General features: G+C 52.3%; 1 protein-coding gene across 1 annotated transcript; it reads right to left on the minus strand.

Moving 5' to 3' along the window:
* Positions 1-1,086: 1,086 nt before the first annotated feature.
* Positions 1,087-27,748, minus strand: LOC127201824 (maestro heat-like repeat family member 5). The gene is made up of 26 exons (XM_051160527.1): positions 27,646-27,748; positions 27,395-27,433; positions 25,446-25,594; positions 24,369-24,461; positions 24,047-24,163; positions 23,687-23,806; positions 22,306-22,428; positions 22,136-22,212; positions 21,480-21,615; positions 18,152-18,247; positions 17,044-17,148; positions 11,638-11,773; positions 11,351-11,445; positions 9,989-10,138; positions 9,373-9,527; positions 8,305-8,449; positions 6,930-7,114; positions 6,655-6,792; positions 6,371-6,482; positions 6,048-6,191; positions 5,322-5,498; positions 3,971-4,126; positions 2,928-3,050; positions 1,628-1,730; positions 1,357-1,431; positions 1,087-1,187 (listed from the first exon to the last, which is right to left on the minus strand). The coding sequence occupies exons 1-26, from the start codon at positions 27,746-27,748 to the stop codon at positions 1,087-1,089; spliced, it is 3,153 nt and encodes a 1,050-aa protein (XP_051016484.1).
* Between the last annotated feature and the right edge of the window lie 86 nt (positions 27,749-27,834).

The raw sequence follows: 27,834 nt of genomic DNA on the forward strand, positions 1-27,834 counted from the left end.
TTCTAGCTACACCACGGTTTGTAACCGTGATGCTCACCGTGGTGGATAGGACTCTGGCCCTGGGCTCCACCCACTGGGAAGGATCAGGAGCTAGATGGACCTTCTCTGAATTTAGGGCTGACTAAGAACTTCTGGTCCCAGGGGGTCATCTGGAGCCTCTTCCGCTCCTTCCTGATTCTGATTCCTCCTCAGTCCTGTTGATTCCCCTTAATTCAGGCCCCACCTTATCCACCCGCCTCCTCTTCAGGGGATGTGGCTGGCAGATGGGTGTTTCCAGTATTTTCTGAGCATCTGATGTGACTCAGCACCTCTACCCTGAAACAGTACCCCTCAGTATATTTGAGCATCTCTTACGAGGTTACGTGCCCTTGAGCCACACACCCTGGGCACTGGCTGTATCTACAATCTTATCACTGTCTGGTGGCTGTGGCCCAAGAACACCCTGCGTCTACCTTGGTAGCCTCCACAGTGTACTAATGCCGCTGTGAGAATCAAGGGCACTGGGCATAACTGAAGGCCCTGGATGGGCTTGGAGAACGGTGCCTTCTCCAGAGAGAATGGGTATCCACAGGGAACCACACAACAGCAGAGAAGCAGCCAAGCTAAGTGTGGGAAGGCTGTCTCAAGAAGTCTGGAAGTCCCACCAAGGCCTGGATATCAGCTAAGTGAAAGTCCTGGGCAAGTGTGAGAGGTTCAGTGGACACGAGAGGGAGGTAGGTGCGTAGCAGGGCTGCATAAGATCTACCTGAGAGCAGAATTGATACGGACTGGCAGATGAATAGGGTAGGCAATAGGCCAAGTGGGCATGCGGGAGAGCCTTGCCTGGCTGAGGACAAATGATGGTTGGGGAAGGGGGCTGCTGAGGGTGGCTCCTGGAGTCTTGGGTGTGGGAACATCTGTTCTGAAGTCCCTAGCTCTTGCAGCCAATGTAATACTATGGCACCTTCTGGAGCTCTGAGTCATGAAGCTTTAGGTAGAGAGCTGGCCTGGCCTGATGCACACATGTCTGGGAAGAGGCCAGGAGTACTCTGTGGCATTTAATAAAGATAGAACTCAGCAGAGACAAGAATGAGAACAAGTGCGGGCTCAGCTAGTCACGTAATGAGACAGCTCTATGACATCATTCCAATAGTTCAGGTAGAACTTCCGGGCCCTGGAGTCTGTGTCATAGCTGAGGGCCTCCAAATCTGCAGCAAGAGACCACATGTCCCAACCAGCTTACTGTAGAGCTGAGGGGCCCAGTGAACCCACAGTCTGGAGGGGAGACTACCGGAGAAGCATCTCCCCACCAGAAATCTCCCTCAAGGGCCAGGGAAGACAGGCTTCAGCCACCCGAGGGTACAAAGGCTTGCTCACAGTTCTTAAGGATGGTCACATCGTCTTTCTTCAAGTGGTAGCAGAGGTCAGTGAAATAGTCCTGAAGCAATCCCCCTGGGTCAGTCAAGGAAGTAGTTAGCAGTGGCAAGCCTTGTCCACTGAGAGCATTGGCCAGCAAGGACATCTTGTCTCCTCACTGGCCTAGGTCTACTACCACCCCTGCAGTAGACCCCAGACATGTGAACCTGACCATCCATCATGGAAGCCCAGGCAGTGAGGTGGGGGTTGAAGCTGCTTAGCCAGTACCTACCGATGAACTTCATGGCTGCCAGCCTCAGGGTCTTGTGGGGGCTGTCCAGATACACCAAGGCCTGACTGAGAAACTGCTGGTAGCTGCCAATGTTGCTTTCTATCTGAGGAGAGAAGAGAGAGCCTGTAGCCATATCGAGGATCTGTGTGGCAACTCAATTCAGGGACATGGCTTTCCTGAGGGACTCCAAGCACTAAAGTCCACTTCCAAAGCCTGGAGGAGAGGAGGGTGGGCATCCGAGTCCCACAGAGGATGGGGAAGTGTAGCTGGTGGTGACGGCTCAGTTCCTTCATTTGGTCCAATGAGGGGAGCCCATGACAAGGATCTGGGATCACCCACATTTGTAGCCCTTCCCAACATCACTCTGGAGACCCGCCAACATGCCTCTGTCCATCCCTGCCTGGTTGCTATCCCTCCACAAACCAAAAGTTTATGTCACCCCCACCCGCACCCCCACCCACCCCGTTGCTGGCAGCTTCTGTACCCTGCTGCTTCTCTGCTGTTGGAAGAGCAAAGCTGCCTTTGAGGTGGGAGGGGAGGTCCTCTGAGCACTCACCTTAGTGTCTCTCATGCATCACAGACATGGCACAAGAGCCTGTGTCATATGTGGGCTCTGCTGCTCCGTGTCCTCCCTTCAGTCTTTAAGCTTTCCCTGTTTCGTGAGCTCTAATGGCACCAAGTTAGGACTGCGTGAGACAGCTAGTGGCTGCAACCCTGGGTCTCTCAAGGGCCATGATTCTACTGTCACAGTCATCAAGGTGCCACATGGTGCACTGCATGGGTGGGTAAGCAGGCCGAGAGCTCAGTAGCCCCACCATATCCAAACACCTTGAGCTCTTTGCAGCCACAGTTCTAGGCATGACCTGCCTTGCTCATGTGACTTTGGTCTTGTTCAAGAGTCTAGGATTATATCCCTGACAGCCTAGACCCAGTAAGGCCAAAGATTAAACTGATTGCTAGGCAGCAAGGGGTGGCATTTACTGCTGGTCTTCCACTCCTGGGCCCTGCAATGTATAGGCTCAGGCAATCAGGTGTGTCTGCCTTCAATCTGCACTGGAACACCAGGGGGCGCTGTTTCCTCAGAGGCCTTACTATGGTGGCCTTGGGCACATCCTAGGCACATGGTGGAGACTCTCCCACCCCTCCTGGACAGTCCACTTCAGAGAATCTGAGCTCTGTTACAAAGGGAAAATGTTCCTCATCTGTCCTCATCCCCTGTCCTCAGAGAGGTCACGGGTGAGCACAGAGCCACCAACTCTCGGGCCCCAAGCCTTCCCCTGTAAAGGGGCCCACACCTTACCAGGTAGACAAAAATGTCATTTTCAGCGCCCAGCCCTTGGCCCCATGCCAGCTTGCCGAACAACTCCTTCCGGAACTCCCACTTTAGCAAGATGGCACAGCGCAGCAAGGTGAACTTGGCTTTCTGTAGGCAGAAAACAGAGTGTCTCTGCCTCCACCCACCACCACCCTGCCCATTCCAGACAGACTCCAAGGGGTGGAGGTTTCGGCACTGGTCCCATCTCTGGACTCCTAGGGCCCTGGACACGCACCAGAAGAAGAGGTAACCCACTCCCCAAGCCTAGGGTGTCCTGCTCTGATGCACATAGAGCTGCCAGAAAAGCTGCCTAGGCCTCCTTCTAAGGACTCCCACGTTGGACATGGGCCTGGGCCAGGTTTGGCTTGTTAAGCACGAGGCCTTACTCTCAGAATCCTGGGAGAGCTTATTCCCAGGGCCTGAAGAGACTAAGCTTGGCCTGTGGGCAGTGTGTATAAGCTAGGCTAGCTCTAGGCAGAAGCAGAGATAAAGGATAGTTCCAGAAGATCAAGGTGCCTTGCAAAGGCATGGCCTACAAAACACAAGGCATTCATGACATGGCCAAGTGTTTCATGGCCACCCTGAAGGGTAGCACAAAGTTCCTCTGGGTTGGGGTCATGGCACTAGGTGGGCAGGGTACAAGCAGGTGCTCCAGTGCAGCACATGGTCACATCGCTGGCTGGCGAGGGGAAAGTAAAGGAAGAAGGGTCCTGCACGGCAGGTGTCTGCAGCTCATTTTAGATGGTGGAGCAGAGTTCTTCAGCCAGAAGAGGCTACCCAAGGGCCTGGTGGATGGGAGTTAGGAATCTGAAGCTGGAGGCTGAGGAATACCACCAAGATGGATCCCACTCCTCTTCTGTGGCTGCTGGGTACCAAAAAAAAAAAAAAAAAAAAAAAAAAAAAAAACCCCAGCCCTCTCTGTTGCCTGTGTGGCTCCTCCTGAATGCGAGCCTCACTCTGGTCTCTACCTGGGTCCTCCGTCAGCCTGGTTCTCCTTGCTGCCCCCAGCTGAGCTGGAGCACACTCACCATGGCCACTTCTGGACAGGGGTCAGCTATATGGAAGAGGAGGGGCACTGCAGCCTGGAAAGCCATGTTCTTGAGGATCAGCCGAAACTTCTTGCCACCATAGTAGATGACACTTCCGAACAGGAAGATGGCACCTTCCCGAACCTCAGCCCTTTCCTGGGGTGGGGCGGGGGTGGGGAGATTGGTCTTATGCTCAGGCATGCAACAGGCCAACTTTCCCTCCTCTCTCTCTTCCCACAATGGCTTCTGGTTGCCTCACGTTGGCCCTGTGCTGCTCAGGACCTGCTTTCATTGTCTCTAACCCCAGGAGCCAGTGACCACTCAGCCCCTGACTCCTTCTGTCACGTGGTCTTCTCACTGGCTCCATCTCCTCGCCTTCCTTCATCCTTTGGCAGCCTCCTTTGGTTTAGTCACTCTTCCTGGCCTCTCATCTCTGGGCTTTTCTGCAAGTCTCTGGGGTCACAGCAGCCATACCTCCACACTTACGCAGACCTGACTATTGATCTGCCTTCAGGACCCCGAGTGAGGTTCCTTCCATGTATTCTGTTCCATTTTTTCTAACGACAGCATCTTTGTCCTTGGGTTGAGGGGAGTGCAGAACCCAGCCTCTAAGAGAGTGCCTGCTAATGCCATCATTTCTCCTTCTACTACCCGCCCCCCCCAATCAGGACTCAGCTCCTCTCCGTGGAAGGCAGAACCACCTTCCGCCCTAAACTGGATCACTGCCTGCTCCTCAATCCCAGATGTGCAGTGGCTGCTGACTGCCTACCTACCCCCAACTGGGGCTCCTCCTAGCTCTCATCTCCCTGGCTCTAATGCATCTCAGAGGCACCTTGTGGTGGTCTTCCTGGGCCTGTCCATGCCAAGCTCAAGCCTTCCTCGTTCCCAACCTCAACCCCCTGAAATCAACTGGCCCTGTTCCATAGCAGGAAGAGTTCATGTTGCCTGGGAGCCTGGGAGGCAGAATCCTGAGACCAGGACTTGGCACCCTCACAAACTTCAACTAGTGCCTGTCTCCAGAGTCTTTACACTCAGGTGGATTCTGGGGATGGTACAGAGAGCAGGTAATAGGTTTGTTTGTTTGTTTGTTTGTTTGTTTTGTTTTTTGTTTCGTTTTGGTTTTGTTTTTGCTTTTGAGACAGGTTTCTCTGTATAGCCTTGGCTGTCCTGGACTCGCTTTGTAGACCAGGCTGGCCTCAAACACACAATGGTCTGCCTGCCTCTGTCTCCCGAGTGCTGGGATTAAGGGCATGCACCACCATGCCCGGCTGCAGGTACTAGTTTTTTGATTGCTATCTCCAGCCCTGCCTTGCCCTGTCCTGCCACCCACCCCTCCCTGTGCTCAGCTCACATCTCTGAACAGGCCAAGAAGGCGCTGAGCGATCTTGAGGCTGGCGATTCCAATGCCCTGGATGCCTAGACACTGCAGGAGGTGGTTCATGATCTCCATCAGGCCCACCGGGTCCTTGAACTCAGGCTCTAGGAAGTTTTCCAACAGCTCCATCAACTTACTTTTCAACAGAGTTACCTGCAGAGAGACCACCACCTTCCAGTGGGACCCTTGACCAGTTTCTCCCAGCTGCCCCAGTGAGACAGGTCATAGCCCTGGGCAGCTACTGGGGCTCCTGGCCTTCTCAGAAGGTGTTATCAACCCATCTCTGAGTCAGTACAGGTGGGGAAGAGGTCTGAGTGATGAAGCTGGCTGTTCCAGGGTCTACTCCCTATCTCCCCTACAGGCTGGATGGAAAAGCAGACAAAACCACACCATGTATCTGGGCTAGGCCAAATCTGCAGCTTCATCCCAGTCCTATCATGAGGTCTATCTCAGACTAGCTCTGCTCTGAAAGGTTCAAAAAGGTAGGATATTGGGTACCTGCCAGGGGGTTATCATATGAAGGACTCCTACCTAGAAGGAGTACCATCCGAAACAATTAAACGGGGTCAACCAGGCCTCCTGGGCTCTCTACCACCCCTTGCAAGAAAATACCCTTTAGGACACTTCCCTTTGTGCTCAGACCTCCCTGTCATCCTCCTGGGATGGCAGAGGGCATCTCTCTCAAGCTCCTACCCCGCTCACCTTCTTAGGGACTATCAGGGTGCTGCCCAGCCCCTTCAGGCTCATAGCCTGCACCATCTGGTTGCGGTTGGAAAGGCCCAGGTTCAGGGATTTGTCCATGGCCTTCCGGGACACATGCTGGGAGACATCTGGGCTGTTGAGAAACTGGGTAGGGGTTGGCACCATCAGTCCACCTGTTAACCACAGCTGGCAAGGACTTAGTCTGCCCCATGTCGTAACAATGGAATGAGATCTAAAGACGCAAGTCCAGCAGCGAGCACAGCTGACACCTGACGCAGGTGCCTACAAGGGAAGTCCACTGGGGCAGCTGGGGAGAGGCTGACCTCAGATATGATGCAGATGCCCACGATGTTGTCTCGCTCTTCAGAGCTCCTCAGGGATACAAGAGCCTGCCCCAAGACAGCCTTGATCTCGCAGTTATAGTGAGTCATGATCCTAGCACGTGCAAGAGGCATGCACAGAGTCCCAGAGGACTCCGTCCTGCCAGTGAGGCCTCAGCACTGGCCAGATTTCTGGGTCTGGAGTGCAGGGTCCAGTGTAGGGAGAATGGGCTGGGGTTTCCATTCTAGGCCCTCCCAGGGTGAGGGTGCCCAAGCTGAGGACTCACCTGGCCAAAAGGGTCACTCCCTTTGTGAAAGTTTCCAACTGCCCCAAGAGCTCCCAGCCCTGGATCAGCTTCATATCAGCAAACACTTCCCAGTACTTGTTGGTCCAAAAGAGGCCCTTGAGTGCTTCCAGGCAGGTCCTAGGCATGGAGGAATCAAGCAAGTACCTGATGGAGTTTTCCTACTCTATTCAAAATCCTTTCCTTCGTGGGTCCACAGAACCAGCATGGCTCAGTGGCCATAAGGGAGGGGCCCGCAGCAAGTTATCTTGGCTCACCTGCAGGGCCCGAGGGGCTTAGAGGCCAGATTGTCTTCCTGGTAGTCAAAGATGCTCTCCACCAAGCCCACCTCCAGCAGGTAGTAGAGTTCTGTGAGGAGGCCCATGAGGATCCCTGCGAAAGCCCAGCGGACTGTCTCCCTGTACTCCAGGGTGTAGAGCAGCTCATAAATGGTACCCAGAGCCTGCAGTGGGTGACAGAGCTAAGCCTGGAGAGGGAGCCCTGAGCAGAAGAGTGGAGACAGCATCTACAAAGCCACTCTAATCCAGTCCTCACTGCCTTCGTCTGGCCCCCTTGGGCTCACCATCAAGACCCCTCTTGGGTAAATCCCTGAAGATTCTTGCAGTAACCCTGAAGCTCCACCAGGACCCCTTGTACTCCCTGGGGCTGGGCCCTGACCTCCAGGCTTTGCTCAGCCTGCCTTCCATGCTGTTGGCTGCACTTTTCTTGCTCCACCTTCTGAGGAGATGGATCTCTCCTCATGCCCATCTTATGAGGAGGTCCTTCTTAGGCCTCCCTGCATGAATAGCTCTCCTGGTCCCATTGTCTTTTTGTCCCTGGCCCTGAGTTTCTGGTGGCTATCCCCAACCAGCCCTATTTCTTTGGGCTTGGGCTGTGTTTGGCCATAATATTTCCTGGCTTTTTCCCTGAATCATCCCCTAGCCCGTCCTATGGTGCCATATCCACTGCTCTACCTGGTCCTCTCCTGAACACAAAGGTCTCTTTTCAAGGGGCAGAGATAACAAGTGGGTCACTGCTAAGTCGGGCTCTTCCAAAGCTTGGGGGAAGTCCAGGTGCTAGCCTTAGCTTCCAATCAGTGCTGGCCACCTTCACCTCAGACCCCTGCCTTGCTTTCTCTGTTAGAAATCCCTCTGTCTTCCTTAGATCCTTCTGGAGCCTTCTCATCACTCCTCCATCTCTATTCACTGTTCTTGTCCCCACAGCCAACCACAGCCCAGTGCATGGTCACTGTGTCTCTGAGTCTTGTCAGGGGAGGCCAGACTTTCTCCTACTTCGCACTGTGTCTAGGGACCACTTGCTAAGCTCTCATGGGATTTTTAGTGCTGTTGTGGCCTATAATGGGGCATCCACATGAGGAAACAAGTGCTAATGGCAGCAGCTAGTTGGCTGGTCCATCGGTGAGTACCTCAGACACTGGGGAGGGGAGGGGCATGCATGCAGGGCGGAAGAGTCATTTGGAGCAGGTGAAATGTATTGTCCACCTCCACAAGTGACCACAAACCATTGATAAAGGCCTGAAAGTGGTGTCCTTGGAGGCAGCACAGGGTCCCCCTGGGAGCCCACTGAGATTCTGGATACTGCTGCTGCCACTGAGGGGACCAGGCTGGTGGTCTAGGACAGGATGCTGCTCACCATCAGGGAGACCAGCCGGGCCTGATACGTGGACTGGAGAAGCCCCTTGGGTGGCCGCAATTTCAGCTTTGTGTAGAGCAGGGTTATAGCATCACGAGCCACACGGTAGTTGGTGGCCAGGGCCTTCCACAGCAGTAGGATCCACCTGATGGGACAGGGTCCAGTCCACATCACTACAGAGAGGCCTCTTATGAATGCTGGCCATTAGAGAGATGTGAGAAAGGGAGCGCTCGGGAGCAGCAGGTGAGGGGCCCTGAGGTCAGAGTCTGATACTTTGTTTATCTCTGCATGAGTCCCAGTCTTGCAGTCCCTCTCTCCAGGACCCCAAGCAAATAGCCTGTCTTTTCTCTTGGGAAGTGGGAGCAAGCCCCTCAGATGGTCTGAAGAGAAGAAGGAAGGCAGCATAGTCAGGAACCAATCCAGACAGAGCTCATAATGTCCCAGTTGCACTTGCCTCCCTGTCAAAGGGTATGTGCTCTGAGATCAGCTAGTGTCCCTGGCATCTCTCTCACTGCCAACTGTGTGTGTGTGTGTGTGTGTGTGTGTGTGTGTGTGTGTGTGTGTGTGTGTGTGTATTCATGAGATGCTTAGAACATGGCTGGCCACAGGCTTATGAGTTCCTGGCAGGCTTATGGCTCTGCTGCTATTGCCAGCCCCACATGCATGTTCTGAATTAGTAAGGCTTCATTGTCAGCAGAATGCCGCTTGAAAGACTATCAAGTGTAGCAGCTGGAATCAAGACCCACTGGGGCTCTGGGACCACAATGGGAGTGCCTGTGGATAGGTGGAGGGATGTCACTGTGTGTTTTCACAGCCTCTGACTGGTCTGTGACTCTGCTTACAGGTTGACCTCTGGTGACTATGAATCTGAGATTGTTTCTACACAGGGACTGCTAAAGCATCTTCAGAACCCCTCTGGCCATAGTCTGGAGTCAGGAAGGAGACAGACCCCTCAAATGCCTATTCTTGCCTAGTGTGTTAAGTAATTAATTATGGCCTGGGGAAGGAAGACCACCACATGCCTGGATGATAACCATATTGGGGTGCCTGGGTCAAGGGAAGACCTACCTCTCTGAGGGCTGACATAAGGACAAGACCACCTCCACCACCTCCTGAGTATGCTGGGTCCCCAGAGCCATGGTGGCATGACTTATGGTCTGCTGGACACTCTTGGAGTGGATATACGGCAGCTCCTGGAACAGGCCTTGCAAGATCTCAGCCACCTGCAAGGTGGAAGGCAGCTTCAGACAGGGCAAAGCCCTCTGAGTTCCTGGTAGGACTTGGCTTTACAGCTTGCTCACCCTCTCCATGCCTGTCTTAAGGAAGGTAGGGTAAACAAGCCAAGAGGAGTGCCATGGTTGACCCTGTACAAGCACCCAATTGGATGGGGCCTGGAAGTCTGCAAGGGTGGATTTTTAACTTAGTTGGGCAAGCCAAACTGCAGGGCAAGTTAGATCTGCTCTTTCCCACGGGCTATACCTATAAAGCAGCAGACGGTGGGCCAGGAACCTGCTGGACAAAGGCAGCTGGCCACAGGTACAATGGGATCCCACTCAAAGGCTACAAGGCTCATCGCCCTTTGTCACTGTGGTTACACGTGAAGGAATGGGTGAGGTGAATGCTCTCATGAGCCTGTCTGTACAGACAGGGAGAAGGGAGGTCAGCCACACCCACCCAGCCTCACCTGCTCCCTTCTAAAGCCAGGCTCCTCACAGATCATCAGTGTGAGCTGGGCAGCAAGGTCACAGCGGAGGTAATTAGAGCTGCCTAGACTGTGCACCAGTGTGAGGGTCAGTTGTGTGTGCTGTGCCACTGTCAGGTTGTCCTTGAAGGTCTGTGTAGAGGCAAAGGTTGGGGAGTGGGGAATCTCTGGTCAGTAGTGGCTCGGGCCAGGCAGTGTCCAGCCTCTTACCAGAGAAGGAAGAAAGGTCACATACACAGTTACATAAGTGCTATGGTCAAAGACTTGCAAGTTCCCAAAGGGCCCATCCTGCCCTTGTCCCAGGCTGTGATGAACTGTAGTTCCCCAGCTTGGAGCCATTACTGGGTAGCTACAAGCATGCCTGCCATAAGCTCCTAGCTGCTTCTTGTCCAAAGAGTTTCCCTGGGAACAACGTGGTAAACAGCCTTGGAAAGAGTCACAGCTTCAACCCTGATGATCAATGGGGTGACAGATGTCGCAGCCAGATGTCGCAGCACTCGGGAGGCAGAGGCAGATGGATCATTGTGAGTTTGAGGCCAACCTGGTCTACAAAGTAAGTCTAGGACAGCCAAGGCTACACAGAGAAACCCTGTCTCGAAAAAAACAAAAAAAAGAGTCACAGCATCCAGTTCCTACTGGATCCGAATGATGACCAGCTCTAGCGTTCCTCTGCCACTGCCTCGGAACTATGGGACCAAAATTGTCATCCACTTTCTCTCAGGAGGGACCACTAGGAAAATAGACTCAGCCTAGTGCATGGCCCAGGAGATGCCAGATGCTGGGAGGTGTCACTGCTTCTGACCTAGCCTGTCTTAGGAGCAGCTGGATCCATACTCAAGTGACACTCACTTGGAAGGTAATAAGATGGGCCAGGAAGATGGAATGACTGACTCAACGTCACCCAGTCATGGAGCCTCAACACAAACCCAGCCCCTTTCTTCTCTATTTTAATGTAATGGGCAAGCCAGGCCTCAAGAATATGGGAAAGGCTGTGTCATGAAAGGCCAGAGAGGGGGCGTCTCTCAAGCTTACCTAGGGTGGAGGGCCGGTGCTTAAGAAGAGAATATCCCCCAGAAAAGCAAGATAGGCTGGTCTCCCTTGTCCCCAGAGGGAGAATGTTTGGCCCATGGGTTCAAAGGTCCTACCCATGCAGAGGCTGGAAGGGGAGGTACAGAGACAGAACGTTCCCGGAACGAGCAGGACTCCATCCCATCCTGGTCCTTCCCAACCTACTTGCCTGCACAGATGTCTAGGACCCTTTGGCTGGGAGTGGGGAGGTGGGACCCTATAACCACTGTGTTCCGGGGCTATCAGAGGCCCAGGACACAGCCTGAGCAGCCTCACCTTCACCATATAGTAGAGGCTTATCTCCCACTCTCTAGGCGCGTTGCTTTCAAAGGGCTTCATATTACTCCATTCTGTGGACTCCACCAACTTCCCTGTGTATGGCTATGCTCAGGAGGGCTGTCCTGTGCGGCCTCCTCTCTCCAGCACTGCTGTCTCCACTCACAGTGACGCCAAAGGAGAGCCTACCCTGAGCCACTGGTGCTCTCCCCTGCCCCGCTGGCCATCATGTGCTGGCCCCACAACCCCCCCCCCCCACCCCCACCCCCTGACCCTGCTGCACTCACCCTTCTGCTGGAACAGAAGCTGCATGAGGAGGAAGACACAGCGGAGAGAATGCTGTTGTATGTATTCATCTTTGTCCCGCCACAGCAGAGTCAGTAGGCCTATCTGGTGGCCCAGCACAGAAGGCACAGCCTCTTTCTGAGGAGAGTGGGGCGGTGAGAAGAGGCAGGTCTAGCTTCCTTGTGCCACTTCTTCCTGCCACTCCTGTCCCCGGGGTCTCTGGGAGACACACAAGCTAGGGTTTGAGAGGCGCTCTCGTCCCACCTTGGGAAGCCCTTCACCTCTCTGACCTATCCGTTGGGAAAAGGCATTTCTGTTTTTAACAATAAAAGGCTGGGTACACCTCTCACTTCCTTCAGGCAGGTGTCCCTGTGGATAAGTTTATGTGCCTGCATGCTTGTGTGCATGTGTGTGTGTGTAGTCATGCATGCATGCCAGTGTATGTATATGTGCATGAATGTGTGGCGGTGTGTACACATGTACGACTGTGTGGATATGTGTCTGCCTGTGAATGCACACGTGTGTACACGCATGCCCGAATATGTGTGTGTGCCAGTATATATCCACACATATGGGCATGTGTGTGTGTGTATGTGTGTGTGTGTGTGTGTGTGTGTGTGTGTGTGTGATCCATTCATCTTGGCTGCTTTAGAACTTTCCTGTCTCTCACTGGTCTTTAACAATTCGTGCTGTGGTGTATTCCCCTGTGTTTTCCTTTGTGTGTGCCCTGTTTGGGATTTCTTGATAGTCCTATCTATAAGTGTGTGGTTTTTTCAGCCGGTGTGAGCAGTTTCCACCATGACAGTGTCATCTCACTTCTCCTGGGATTCTGTATCCATTGCATATTGTTCCACACCCAGTGGGCTCTTCTGGTTTTCCTAGGGGATTTCTTTCCCATTGGTCTTGATAGGTTCTTTTGTCCTCGTACCAAATTGTCTCGGCTCCAAGGTTGCTTTCTTCTGAGGGAGCTGAGCTGCTAGTGAAAGGAACCAGCGGCTTTTCATTTCAGGTCGCGTTTTGTTTGCAGTCCAGTCTCTTTCTTATGGTTACCATGGGTTTTTTTGTTTGTTTTTTGTTTTTTGTTTTTTGAGACAGGGTTTCTCTGAATAGTCCTGGCTGTCCTGGACTCACTATGTAGACCAGGCTGGCCTTGAACTCACAGAGATCCGACTGCCTTTGCCTCCCGAGTGCTGGGCAGGATTAAAGGCGTGCACCACTGTGCTAGGTTGGACCCAAACAGAAACCATGCCAGGCTGGGCCGCTCTACACTAGCAGTGACTCTGTGGTTTGGAAAGTGGTCTGATGAGGAGTGTGAAGCATGGGGGACAAGGACCTTGGTTGGGGACAGCCCTGATCTGTAGTGGTCTTTTCTTCCTCTGCGGTCCATACTCCTGTCCTCTCAGAGTGAAGCTTCTGCTCCAGGCTTGGGGGAAAACAGACCAGACACCCTATTCCCTCACTGTCAGCTTGGGGCCTTTTGTATCATTTGTGAATCCATTGCCCTGTGAAGCCCATTTCGGATGCTTTTTCTGAAGTCTCTGCTCCTGCCACATTCCAACACCCAGATTAGCACTGTGGTCTGAGTGTGCAGCAGCCACCATACATCTAGTTAGCTCTCCCCACCTGGAGGGAAGCACCTGGCTAGCCCTCCCCACCTGGAAGCACACACCTGGCTAGCCCACTCCACCTGGAAGCACACACCTAGCTAGCCCTCCCCACCTGGAAGCACACACCTGGCTAGCCCATCCCACCTAGAAGCACATACCTGGCTAGCCCTCCCCACCTGGAAGCACACACCTGGCTAGCCCTCCTCACCTGGAAGCACACACCTGGCTAGCCCTCCTCACCTGGAAGCACACACCTGGCTAGCCCATCCCACCTAGAAGCACACACCTGGCTAGCCCCCCCCCCACCTGGGAGCACACTCCTGGCTAGCCCTCCTCACCTGGAAGCACACACCTGGCTAGCCCATCCCACCTAGAAGCACACACCTGGCTAGCCCTCCCCACCTGGAAGCACACACCTGGCTAGCCCTCCCCACCTGGAAGCACACACCTGGCTAGCCCTCCCCACCTGGAAGCACACACCTGGCTAGCCCATTCCACCTAGAAGCACACACCTGGCTAGCCCTCCCCACCTGGAAGCACACACCTGGCTAGCCCACCCCACCCCCGGAAGCACACACCTGGCTAGCCCACCCCACCTGGAAGCACACACCACCTGGCTAGCCCTCCTCACCTGGAAGCACACACCACCTGGCTAGCCCTCCCCACCTGGAAGCACACATCCCAGTCCTGACTCACCAGTCACCATCTCAGTGACAGGTATCCAGATTAATGCTTACTCAGGACCACCTGTGACCTCTACTTGTGTAACACCCAGTGTCTAATGACACATCTCTGCCAACCAAGCCTCACTCAAGTCGTCTTCAGCCTGGCTCCTGCGCAGGGCCATTTCTACTTCCCCTGATTGACACTTTTCCTCTAGGGGCCTGAGTGTGACCCTGAGCACAGAACAGTGTACCTCTTACTCCTCTCTAAGCGACAGTCCTTAGGTTCTGAGTGGAACTGGCTGAATGGGCCTCACTGCCCCAGCCAGGCCCAGCTTGGATCTCCAAAGCCAGCTTCACAAGACCCAACTCAGAGTTTCCGCTAAAGCCCTCTCACCCACCTCAAACCTCTGTCAGGGCTAACTGCTCTATGAGGACCTTACTAGCCATTTTATTTTCAATATTGTAGCTTTAACTTTGATTTGACTTCAAACATGTGGAAGAATAGCTCAGAATTCCCCTGTGTCCTCTAGCCAGTGTCTTCCCTGAGTTCCTCTTTGCTCTGTTTGGTTCCCTCTGTCCCACCCCCTCACCCCTTCTTCTAACTGGAGATTTCTGACTCAAACATTGCACTGTCTGTTTCATAAGAATGAGGACACTTAGTGACAAGTGAACAGTCATGGTCACAAAAGTTGAGTTCAACATCAATATCATTATCAAATCCACAGTCTATAGCCAAACTTCATCAGTTGTCTCAATGCAGTCATACTACACACACACACACACACACACACACACACACACACACACACACCACTCCTCACACACCTTACAAACACACAAAGCCTGATACATGCTGAAATCGCTACATACACAAACATATGTAGGTGACCACATGTATTAAGAGACTCAAGTGATTGGCTCCAACTCTAGCACAGAGCCCCGTTCCTTTTCTCTCTGATGGAGGTCCTTGTCTGTCTGCAGGAGACCTCTGCATCCAGACCCTCCATACTTCTGTCATGTATAAGTTTTTAAAAATTCAGAAAATGTAGAATAATGTACAGAATAAAGTTTCATGCCAGCATATTACTGCATAACTGTTAAAAAAAAAAAACAAACAAACTACAGAAATTGTTAGCAGCTTTTATGGTCATTTTTATTTAATATTACAGTTATAGAGAGGTTACAAATATTAAGTGCAAAATTCAATAGTTTTGGCAATTTGAATAGATTCTCGTGTCTGCATCCTCTTTCTGCTGCTGTGACAGTGTCTGGGCCTGGGTAAGTGATAGAGCCGTTCACTTAGCATCGGGTAGTGGCTTCTGGAGAAGGCCTTTCACCGCATCACTGGGTGTCGGATGGCACATGGCAGGAGTGCATGTCAGAACAGCACATGGATGACAAATGAGCCTTTCATTCTCTCAGGAGCTAACCCACTCCTGAGACTCCAGTTGTCAGCTAAAGCCATGATTCCCTCTGACGGACCTCCCAACATCTTTACTAATCTCCACAGTTCAAGCACGACACCCCACACCCAGCTCCCCTGCTGTGTCTCTTCCGTTCTCCCCTGTGCATGGCTGCATGGGTGTTGCCGCAGCCGCTTGCCTGTAATTATTGCTGGACATCTACAGGGCTCCCAGCTCGGCTCCTGGATGAATAAAACCATACAGCTGTTCTTGCATAAAGCTTTTAATGGATATGCAGTTTCATTCTTCTTTGGTAAATACCTAGGAGCAGACCTATGTGGTTAGAGAAATATGTGTTTGACTTTCAAAGAAACTGCCGGAAGTTCTGGCAGGCAGTTTGAACATCCTACACTGCCAGTGCTTAGAGGAGACGTTTCCGGGACTCCACACCTTGGCCAACACTTGCTGTTCCCAGTCTTTAATTTAACCCTTCCAGTGGGTGGATGGCAGTGCCTCGTGGTGGTTTTATTTGCATTTCCTTTATGACCAGTTATGCGGGGGCACATTTATTTTCATGGGCTCTGCAATGTCTCTTTTCATCTGTTGCCCATTTTAAAGGCTGGTTAGCTTTTCACTGAGTTACAGTTGATCCCATTTCCCGGGCACAAGTCCTCTGTGAGATGCACATACTGCAGACGTTTCTTGCCCCTCTGTGTCCTGTGTCTGGTGGGTGCACAGAAGTTCCTCATTCTGATGAGGTCAATTTTATCAAGTTTGTTTTTGAGATGAGGGGTCTTAAACGCAATATGTAGCCAAGGATAACCCTGACCCTCTGAGCTTCCTGTCTCCGCTTCCCAAGTTCTAGAGGCACACACCATCACACCTGTTTCATGTGGTGCTGGGGATCCAACCTAGGACCTGCTGTGTGCTGAGTGAGCATTCTACCAAGTGAGCTATATATGGTCCCGGTCTGTTTTATCTTCTTTATACCCTACTACTTCCTGAATGCTGCCCTGCCTTTCCTTTATGAGAAGGGTCTGTCTTCTTCTAGGGACCTGGAGGCTCTCAGCTTTTATTTAGTCAACCTTATCCTCTTCGTCCTTTTTATTTTCTCCTTCTCTTGTCTTTCCCATCCCCGCCCCTTCATGACAGGGTTTTATTATATAGTTCATGCTAGTCTCATACGATTTTCCTGCCTTTCTTCTTGAATGCTAAACTAGCCACACCTGGCCTGTGAGAAGCCTGCTTACAGTTTTCCTGAGGTGTAGGGTGGTGGCTGAGGCCCATCGCCTCAGGAACTTGCCTTACCTCAGTCCTCCCTGTTGAAGCCTGATGCCTCCAAGTGAAGCAGCTGGAGTGTGAGAGCACAGGGACAAGGTGACTCCCTTCCTCTCAGCTTCTCCACTCCCAGCATTCAGACTAGCTGTTTTCAGGACTGTGTGAGACGTGGGTCCTCTACACTGCAGCTTTCTTGGTCAGACCCAGGCTATTTCCTCAAAACCCCTATGCGTCTTACTCCTCCAGTCTCTGCCCTCTGTTGGTTGGGCCCTTGGCTTAGGGATTTAGTCAGGCCATCATGCTGAGCTCTAGCCACAGTCCCTGGCCTGAGGGCTCAGAGAGTGTCTATGACAAGACTCCACCCTGTACCTGGATGCTAACCTCCACCCCCCCCCACTCCCCCACCCCACCCCCAATCAGGTGCTCCCTGAGGCTTTGGGGTATAGGGAACTCACAGCGAGCTTCAACGAGTCTGCCACATACTGCAGAAGCAGGAAGATGGAGTGTACTGCCCGACTGCGCTCGTGGCTCTTGTCAGATTTCAGCCAGTTCTCTGTGTGCTGGGACATGTAGAGCATGAGAACCTGGCCTCACAGACCCCATCACACCCAGCTCAACCTGAGCCCAGAGCAGGGTGACAGCCACCCAGCCACATCATTGGCTGCTGTTCATCACACTACTCACTCCTTCAGCTCTGGGGTGCCTCACAGGTTTGGGCCATCTGAGATACAGAGAAAGCTCAAGAACCCTTCCTATTCTCACACAGCCAACATGATTATTCTAACTATCCAAACAATCCCACGGTAGACAGGAGTGGGACATCCTCTAACTCAACTGAACTCCAATACCATCTACCTGGAAGTCATGTCAGAACCCACAGGTTAATGGCCACCTCTCTGATCCTGGAGCCAGTCGCAAGCCCCAGCTGTGGCTCGTGTTTCAGTCCAACCCACTATAAATGTTAGTCCACCTTTCCTTACTATAAAAAATTACTCAAAGCAGACAGCTTTACAAAGAAGCTTGTTTTGTTGTTGTTATTTTTTGTTTGGTTGGTTTTTCGAGACAGGGTCTCTCTATGTAGCATTAGCTGTCTTGGACTCGCTTTGTAGACTAGCCTGGTCTCTGAACTCACAGCGATCCACCTGCCTCTGCCTCCCAAGTGCTGGGATTAAAGGCGTGCACCACTACACCCGGCTCAAAGAAGCTTGTTTATATTGGCGCATGACTCTGGGGGTCTTAGAGTGGTGATGGCCTTCTTGGTGACAGAGGCCTAAGGCATTAAGGGATACCACATCATAGAGAGAGGAAACACCTATGTGCCCATTTCTTCTGAACTCCCTTCACTTTTCATAAAGCCTGTCACAGGAGGGCTGGGGGTATGGCTCAGGGTTAGAGCACTTATCTAGCATATTGAAAATCCATGTATGAGGGCCTGGGTTCAGTCTCTACCTAGTACTACACACACACACACACACACACACACACACACACACACACACACACCCTCTCTGCAGTAGCCCTGCTTGGGGCTGGAATCCCTACTTGCCAGTACACAGGCCTCACCTGCAGGAGGAAGCAAATCTCATCCATGCTCGGGTTCTCAGTGATGAAGTTCTGGAGAAGCAGATCAAGGGCACGCTCTGTCTTCTTGTACACCACCTGGCAAAGGACAGGGTCAGTTCGCATCACATGACCATCAGGTCACCTCTTGGTCTCTCCAGCTCCTCCCCGCGGGCTGAGAGGTATCTACTCACTGACAGGTGAGGCCAGACCACCCAGTTGGCAATGGCTGGCAAAGTGAGACCTGCCTCCAGACTAGTTTGTTTTGTTTGTGAGGTGGGGGGTATTTTTAAGAGGAGTGTGGTGTGAGCATACAGGTCCTTTTAGCTGCTCAGGCATATCCCTCCCAGCTCTGCTCGCCTATTTCCTGCAGCCACTGATAATGCCTGCTGTTCTGCTTTCTTTCCTGCTCACCTGTCTTCCCAAGAAGGATTTTTGGCTGATGTCTCAGCCATTGAAAACATAGCAGATACAAATGAAACACTGTGTTTGTTTGTTTAGTTAGTTGTTAGTTTTTTTTTTTTCAACACAGGGTTTCTCTTAGCCTGGGCTGTCCTGCATCTCTCTCTATAGACCAAACTGGCCTCAAAGTCAGAGATTCTCCTGCCTCTGCCTCCCAAGTGTTGGGATTAAAGGTGAGTACCACCGTGGCCAGGCTCCCTCCACCCCCATATTCTTGATAAAGGTTAAAAGAGAAAGGAAATAGTCTGGCTGAAAAGGTTTTTTTAGATGATAATTTTCTCTCAAGGTGAAGGATGGGTCCAAGATGGAAATAAAACCAAGATGGAACAAACACATCCAGAAGGCCCAAGCAGGTCATTAAAAGGAGTCGAGAATTCTGGCACAGCCAATACCATCCACTGTGACGGCTACTGACATGGAGGCAATGTTCTTTTTGTAGAGATATTTCAAACAAGAATGCAACATAGTAAATTCCAGAACATGGGCTACACAGAGAAACCTTGTCTAAAAAAAAAAATCCAAGAAACCAAAACCAACCAACCAACAACAAAGTTAAAATAGCAATGAGCATGCTTAAGGCTGGGCAGACCTGAGGACGGCCTTACTCCTTTCCCAAATTGGAAACTTACAGTGTTCTAGGAGTCTCACAGGCAAGAGAGGAGAACCCACTCCCAGTGAAAGATATGGCTTAGCCCCCTCATGTGGCCCCAGCAACCCATCATTTCACTCTATCAGACTGGGTCGTCTTGAAATTATTGTTTTGCTCACAGTCAAGAACCTTGGCTTTCCTTGAATATGTGTTCCTGAAAGGAATTCCTCAGGCCTCTGAAGGCAGCAGCATGGACCTGTGGACCTATCGACCCAACCCCAACTTGCATTGACCAGCTAGAGCATCGTTATTGTGCCCAAATATCCAACAGAAGCGATTTCAAGCTTTGTTTGAGCCCACAGCTCAGCCCAGATAGTGCATTCTGACAGCAAGGCATGGTGACCGTAGCTAGCTACTTGGGCTGTGGTGGCAGGAGCTTGCAGCAGACTTTCTCACATGACTCAGAGAAAAGAGAAAGCTCAGACTGGAAGTAGGGCCAGTCTCACCCCAGCGACCCACCTCCTCCATCTAACCGCCTCCCCACCCCCAGCTCCAAAACAGCACCACCATCTGGAGACAGAGAATTCAGACACATGGGCTTGTGGAGGACGCCCGCAGCCTCCAGGCCTGTGGGAAGCAGTGTTCTGTTCTTTATAGCTATGGTGCTTCCTTTCAGCTGCCCCCACAAAATACAGCTGAACCCTCAAGCTACAAAACTTCCAACAGAAAACCCAGGCATCCTTTGTGTCCCTGGGGTAAGCAAACTTCTGAGACATCATTACCTAAGCCCAGGCCATAAAAGAATACAACAGCATTTTTCCAACCAGTAGCAATTTTCCTTCAGAAGTCACAGCCCAGAAAATATAACAAATCCCAAACTTGAGAAAAAGATTTTCAAATGCCAACTACAGGCTTACATCTAGAGTACAAGAGGAGCCTTAGAAACTACATAGTAGAGCTGGCAAGATGTCTCCTGGGAGTAAAGGCCCTTGCTGTTCAACCAGGAGACCTGACTTAGATCCCTAGGACCCACATGGTGGAAGGAGAGAAACAATTTCCACAAGCTCTCCTCTGATCTCCACCTGTGTGTCACTGTACACCAGACACACACACACACACACATTCATACATACAGACTCAGAGAGAGAAGCAGACAGACACACAGATAGACAGACAGACATACAGACACACAGACTCAGACATACAGACAGACAGACTACAGACACACACACACACAGTCTTAAAAACTTAGTCTTAAAAAAAAAAATCCTACATAGTATCCTATTTCAAAGTTAATTGTGAGAGCTGAGTATACATTTCACCAAAGCTGAGCTCATGGCAAGGTGCTCATCCCAGGAGCCAGAATGAAGGTAACAGTGAATCAAAGCTATGGCCAGCTGCCAGTCATCAGCTGACCCAGTAGCAGATGGTCCCAGTTGAATTCCACACAGGAATGGCTGCCACCTCCTTTGTGACCACACGGAGGTGAATGGAAGTTCACCTTGAGAGAGACGCCTCCATCTTTCTCACTTCTCTGGGCTTTCTTAGCATGAACCTAGACCATCCACAAGGCCATGTCTCATGTGTGTTCGGGAGCCTAACCCAAGGCCACAGTTCAGCTCCCCACATCCACCGGGCCTCTCTAAGGACCCTGGTTCCAGGGCCAGGAAACAAACTGCCTCTAGAGGTTTTGTCTCTTTCCTTGCTTATTCTGCTGAGCAAAGCTTAGCCACCCTCAGAAGCCAGATGGCTTTTTCCCAGAGCAGGCCTCCTCCCAGCAACATGGCACCCTCTCTTCACTTGCTGTGGACAGAAGTGGTCCAACCCACCTTGGGTATAGCCTGAAATGGTACATGGCTTAGCTGAGTGCCAGCGAGGGTGACGAGAGGCATGTGAGCGACAGCCATCCCTGTCCCTGTTTCAACTTTCCCTGAGACAGCAGGGTAGACCTGCACAGCCAAGGACTAGGATGCATCACAGCATTTTGAGGGTTGTCAGCTCACTAGAAGTCAATGAGTACAAGGTACAGGAAGGCACGCTTCCGAGAATGCTGCCAAAGCAGAGAAGCACTGAGTGAGGCCAGGGTCTGTTTGAACAGAAAACCTCCAAGATCCTACCTAGACTTCCTAAGATTGGAACAAGTCTGTGCACCCAGGCAAGATGCCTGTAAACCCACACAAAGCTCCTCCTTCTGCCAATCACCAGACAAGGCTAACCCCCTGGCTTAGCACCAGGAACCCATACCGCTGGGAGGGAGACACGCTAAGCCCAGGGCCTCACCATGACATCTGGGGCTTGCTCCAAAGAAGGTGAGCCACTCTTCAAAGCCTCAGGAGAGGGAAGCATGTACATGCTCTGCAGACAGGTCTGCAGGACCTGGGACTTGAGCATGGGTTTGAGTCTGGGCGGCAGGTGACTACAAGAGAAGAAAGTGACAGTCTGGGGTGCAAGGCTGGGCCAAGGGGCTCCCAGCACCCAGCAAAGACATGTTAGCACAGTTAGAATATGAAAACAGGCCCTGTCTGGGTCCAGTGGAATGAGAAGAGCTAACATGACAGGGGCTGTGCGGAGCTGTTCTAATTCACTGGCACTTGCTTGGGGGAAACTTAGACACTTTCTAGGGTCAGAGGTCAGGTCAGGTCTCCCCAGGTGAGATCCGGGGTCTAAAGGTGAAAAGGTAGGCTTTGTGAATCAATGACCCAGGTTAGGGCCCAGTCTATGCTCAGTGTGTGCCTGTGGCCAGAGCTCAGCTTTTGCCAGTATTAATCTATCTTGGCCATGGAAGAAAGTACACTTAATCTGTTAGGCACAATATGAAGGGCCTCAGCATATCTAATATTCTGGTCCCCCCTTAGGCCCCACCCCCTCACACACTGCCTGCCACCACAAACCCAGGACCTTGCCTGTCTTCCTTCCCCGTACCCTGGCAGAGTTACCTCAGGCCTGAGATGACCAGTATGACCTTCTGCCGGAAGAAGGTGGTTAAGGAGTTGGGTTCCTTCAGGAGGATGCCCTGGAGGGCAGAAGAAGGACAAGTGTGGCAACAGCCTCTGGCTGGCCACTCTGATCCCTGGGAACACCCACAGTGGACCCCAATGTCACTCACCAAGAGGCATTGGATGAGCTCTGGGATCTGAGTGAACTTGTACCTCTGGGAGCCATACTCTTCCTGGAGTGATCTTGTGAGCAGGATGGCCGCAGAGAGGAAACTTGACTTCAGGATCTCATCCTGTCCCCGACAGGTGAGCCAGAGACCAAGTCAGGGCACACTCCCACACTCCCCTAGTATCCTGTCACCTTGATCAGGGGGCCAGCAAGGTGTGTACCTTGCACACACAACAAACACATAGACACCTCCCCTACACACACACACACACACACACACACACACACACACACACAAATACATACAAAATACACAACACACCTCATACTCAGGACACAGAGCTATTGCATACATGCAGCAATCTTACTCAGACAAACATACATTTTCTCTGTGAGGTGAAGAAACCAAGTACAAGGCTCCCTTCTCCTTGGGTCAGCTTCCCTACCCTTGGACTGACACAGCCCTATCCCAGCGACCTGTAGCCAGAGCACTGGACCCCAGAGTGTAGGGAGCAGACCCCGAGTGGGCTCTGTTCCTGAGACACCAGGGATGTCCTGTGAATGCATACAGGGGTGCTACGGTGAGTTAACCCAGTTGCCCGGCCCACCCTGCCTTTCTGCGGGGAGGTGGGGGCAGGCCTCACACAGGGGCCGCAGGAGTAGTAGTACACCATCCTCGAGGCGATGTTGTCCACCCAGGGTAGGATCTGTTCCTTGGCGTGTTTGGCTATCTGCCCATAGCAGAGCAGGGAGGTGCTGCTGACCCACTTCCATCGAAGGCTGTCTGATGGCTGTGGGCAGGGTGACAGCTAGGCTGGGGGGTGTCAAGCTCTCAGCCCTCCCATCCCCCACCTACTCCCTCCTGCCAAGGAGAAAGTTGAAGCTCCTGTAGTGACATAGGGTGGTAGCCAGAAGCATCCCTCCTTCGCAGGGCCAGGCCTAGGGCCGCCACTAGCCCTCCTATCTAGGAAGTCCCTCTGATTGGTTCCCCAGGCAAGCCTCCTCCTTTGGGATTCTTTTGATGACTGCCCAGCACAACTACTGGGCTTGGAACTGGCCAGGAAAGTGGAGCTGCTCAGGGTATTTACTCGATCCAGAGGACAGGTGAGAATTTGAGGCTAAGGCCCGGCATAGCACTCAAAAGTCTTAGGGGCTCCCTGGCCCAAGATCCTTAGTTCAACAGTTTCCATTCCTGAGGTCCTACGGAGGGGACACCTATGAAGCCTGGGCACACAATATGTACTTCATTCCTCCTGTGTGCCCCCCCCCCCCCCGGCCACCAGGCCCTAAGGGAAGGCAAGAGTCCTGGTGTCACCAATGGGCATGTGGAGGCTGGTTCCCTCTCTGTCCAGTGCTGCCCTGTTTGAATGCTCCCTCCCTACCTGGCTGTCTTCAGACATGACAGATGAACGCAGAAACTTGGTGCGGCCCAGGTGCTCCAACAGGGCCCATACCTCCTCAAAGTGCTTGGTGGAGGCCAGGCCCACAGCCAGTGCAATGCCCTGCGGACCAGAGGACCCTGTGAGGCAGCCCACAAGGGAGAGTGCAAGCCCTCTAGCTTTCTGGTGCCTGTTCTTCCACCAGGGCTGCCTCCCAGGGACTGGGCTGGTGGAAAGCTGACAAAGTTGACAAAGTGTCCCATGCAGCGAGAGTCACACAAGACCACAGTGATGATGAATGGAGCTTGAGGGCCGGGAACTCACAGGAAGGCACCAGGCAATATCCTGAGGGTGCTGACCCACCTCCCGCTGGCTGGAGTGCTCATGGGACAGCTCCAGGAGGCTGGCCAGGTGGCACTGCACCTGCTCCACGCTGAGGCACTCACGCAGGATCAGCCCGTAGAGGTAGAAGAGGAAGGCCTAGGGCAGGACAGAGTGGAAAGCAGGCTAACACCGGTCAGAAACCCACTTGTCTGAGCACAGCTGGGCTGTGTGATCAGAGTCACTCCCTCCCCAAGAGGGAGTCCTTTCCCTCCCTCTGTGTGGGACAAGGCATCCGGAGGTCACCCTCCAGAAGCATTTCCACCAGGCCAAAGCAGCTGCAGGCTGCCTGTGGGCTGCTCACCTTATCAGCAACCCTCCAGGGGTCCAGGCTGAGGAACTCGAGGAGCTTTTGCACAGAAGCATCCCCATACGACACCTCCTGCTTTCCCCAGAGCTGTGGGGAAAACTGGCACTCAGGCCCCGCCTGTCCCTACCCAATCACCAGGGTAAGACGCAGTCTTATACTGCTTGCTAGAACCAACAGGACAGATGTAGCCCTACCAGGGCCCTGAGAGGATGGAGGACAGCCTGTTCTCAAACATGTGAGAAAAAAGCCAAAGGTAAGGATGCTCCAGGGGCTAGGGTCTCAGTAAATCTGGCCACGCTCGCCTCTGCTGTAGCCCTGAGACCCTTATGACAGAGACCGACATTCTTAGCAGACACAGTCAGTCCTGTAGTCCTCTGACATGCTCCCAGCTTATCGTGCCTCTGTGTTGGCCTTGCTGGGCCTTTGCCCGTTCTGTTCTGACTGGATGGTTTCCCCTCCCTACCTGAGCTTAGGTTCCCAGTCCCAATGCCCAGCTGTGAGTGTTTGGCTAGCCTCCCTAGCCTCCCTCTGTAAGCACACAGTCCTGCTGTAGCCCTCAAAGAAGGCTTCACTCTGCTTGACGCAGCTGGACAACAGCTGTGAGAGGTTAGTCATTGAAAACTAATTTGGTGGTGAGGAACCAGGAATAGTCCTATATATCCCAAGACCTCAGTCACTCCTGGTGTTTTCTCTGGCCTCCACTCTGGCATTAGAGGACATGGGAACTTCCAGGTAGACAGTCCGGCAGCACTCTGCCATGAGGGCTTTCAGAGCCTTCATGGGCCTGGAGATACGTTGGCCAACCCTGACAGGAAGAGACCCTGAGTACACGCCCCCTTCCCTCCAGTAGGTGGGAAGTAAGACATCTACCCCAACTCTCTGAAGCCCTCCAATACCTTCCCATAGACGGTTATGAGCTTCAGTGATGGTCAAGACCTCTAGGAGTGCAGGGGTGATAGGTTGGTGAATTTGACATAATGACTTGGGACAGGTCCTAGAGGGTGTCTTGACTTTCTCCCTTGCCCCACAAATCTCCCACACAGTGGGGAGCATCAATCTCTTTGATCCTACCTTGCTGTGCTTCTCTAGGAAATGGCAGATGGTGTTTAGTGCCAGGCCCTGCTCTGTGAACATCATGTTCTTGATCTTATTGGCTACCGTGTCCTCCAAGGATGGGTGGATATTCAAGTGCTCTCCCAGGAGCCCCAAATGCAAGTTATCTGTAACGATTCCAGAAGCAAAGGGGCAGTACAAGCCCCACCCACCAGTCCCTCAAGACCTAAGGACCAATAACCTTCCTGGGCTGGGTGCGAAGGAGGAGGAGAATGCTGCTGGAGATTGCAGGTCCACCCAGCACCAGGTCCCTGCTTGGCACACTGAAGGCACAGACTCTGGAGGCACACTTGCTTCCATCAACACAGACACATCAAGGAGGCCTGGCAGCCAGCTCAGCATCAGATCAGGGTTCAGCCAGTTGGCTTGGGGACAGAGACTACACAGAGGCCAAGGATATGGCCACAGCTGCTGGTCCTTTGGAGCAACATGCTGTCATGGTAGCCACCTCCCTTGTTTAAATCACAAAGCTGAAAGCAAGCCTCCATAAGCCACCATGGGATTTGTCATCTCCAAGCCTAAGCGGCACTCCAAGGGGCAGACACTTCCCCAGTGAGCAGATGTAAACATCCTGGGACTTGGCCATCCACACAGTGAGGAAGAGCTGGAAAGGAGTTGCATGCATCTATGGCAGGAGGTATGTGGACACATGGAGGCTTCTACCTAACTAGCCAGTCAGGGCCCCCACTACCATAAACACACCCAAAAGAGCGGTGCTCACTATCAATGGAGTGGAAAGGTGGTCCCTGGAGCTATAATTTGCCATCTACTTGTGAGACAAAGACAAGAGTGTGTGGATGTGTGAGGAAAGATAGTTGCATCCTACAGGCATGTGGCTGGAAAGGGAGTCTTTCTCTGAAAAATCCCTTAGTTTGCAAGGGCAAACAGGAAGGCATGGCTAGAGTCACACCATTATGGATTCCATGTGCTCCTCCCCAAAAGGCTTGTGGGCTGAAGTCTTGGTCCGCACAGATGACAACATCATGAGGGCTCTGATCCACTCCGTGGCCTTATCCGTTGCTGATGGGGTCAGCATTGATGGTGTTATTGGGAGATGTGGCCTGGATAGAGCAAGTAGGCCACTGGGGTGCCTGGAGGGATGTCTTCTTCTTGGCCCCTTCCTGTTTCCCTGCTCCCAGACCACCATCTGGTGAGATTTGCCCATTGGTCCTTCTACCTTGACACTGTTCTGCTTAGTGTAGGCCCATGGCCACAAAAGTAGCCCATCATGCACTGAATACTCGCAATGAACCCTAAAGCATCTTTCCTCCTTTGCTTACTCCAGGTATATTGTTATCACCATAAAGAGCTAACATATACATATATAAAGAGTCACTTTCTCACCAGTGGGGAAACCCCAGAGATTTTATCATGTCTGTATTATGATACACAGACAAAGTTCTGAATGGCTGCAAAGCCAGTTGTGATGAAGTACAAATAAAATCCAACTCTGATTCATACACATAGGCTCCCTCACCACAGGGCTCTTGTCAGACTCAACCTTAGCAAACTATGCCCTATAGGATCTGGTACCAGAAAGGCTAAACAGGGTCCTCACCTAAGCCTTGGTCTCAGCCCTGTGCAGTTCTGGCAGAAAGAATCCTGCTGTTAGCATCTGAAGGTATCACTCACCTTATCTTGTGCTGGTAGCCAGGACACTGCACAACCCACTAGAAACCATTCATTCATTCATTCATTCATTCTTACACATATTTGAACATGCAGTAAAAAGCTTTGCCTATCTACTGGTCAGGCACTAATACCCCACCCCAGTAAGCATAGCTATTTCTTAACAGTCCTTGGATGATCCAGGCCACCCCTTATAGTCCCAGAGCCCTAAGAATGACACAAAAGTAGCTGTGAGGTCCCTGCTCAGTGGGGTGTCAATGGTACCAAGTCTGCCCCACCTGACTTCTTGGATATAGGCACCATTTCAGCTGTCCTTCCTGGGGGTGGAGACATGGGGGTGAGTGGGCTCTGCCAAAGGCCCTGTCTGCCCAGTGCCCTGCTTCAGGAAGTCAGAGTCTGAATGAACCCCAACCCATATGCTGTATAGATGTGAACATCCAACCTCAGCCCCTGCTCATTTCAAGGGTCCTTGGCTTCCCTCAGCAGCGTGCCAACCCCCTAAGTCCCACTTGTTGTGTACCCCACTTACTAAGCTCCAACTCTTGCTCCTGCCTGGGCAGTGGGTGGTTGGCCTTCCCATGGGAAGAAGGCATGGATCTACGTGTGGACCGACGGGAGCCATTGCCAACCATAGCCAAAATGGAACCAGTGATTTTTTTTGGAGGGCAGGACCTGACAAGGACAAGACATGCATGTCTCTTACCTACCTGGAGACAGA

This window comes from Acomys russatus, chromosome 17 (genome assembly GCF_903995435.1).
Source record: "Acomys russatus chromosome 17, mAcoRus1.1, whole genome shotgun sequence".
NCBI lineage: Eukaryota > Metazoa > Chordata > Mammalia > Rodentia > Muridae > Acomys > Acomys russatus.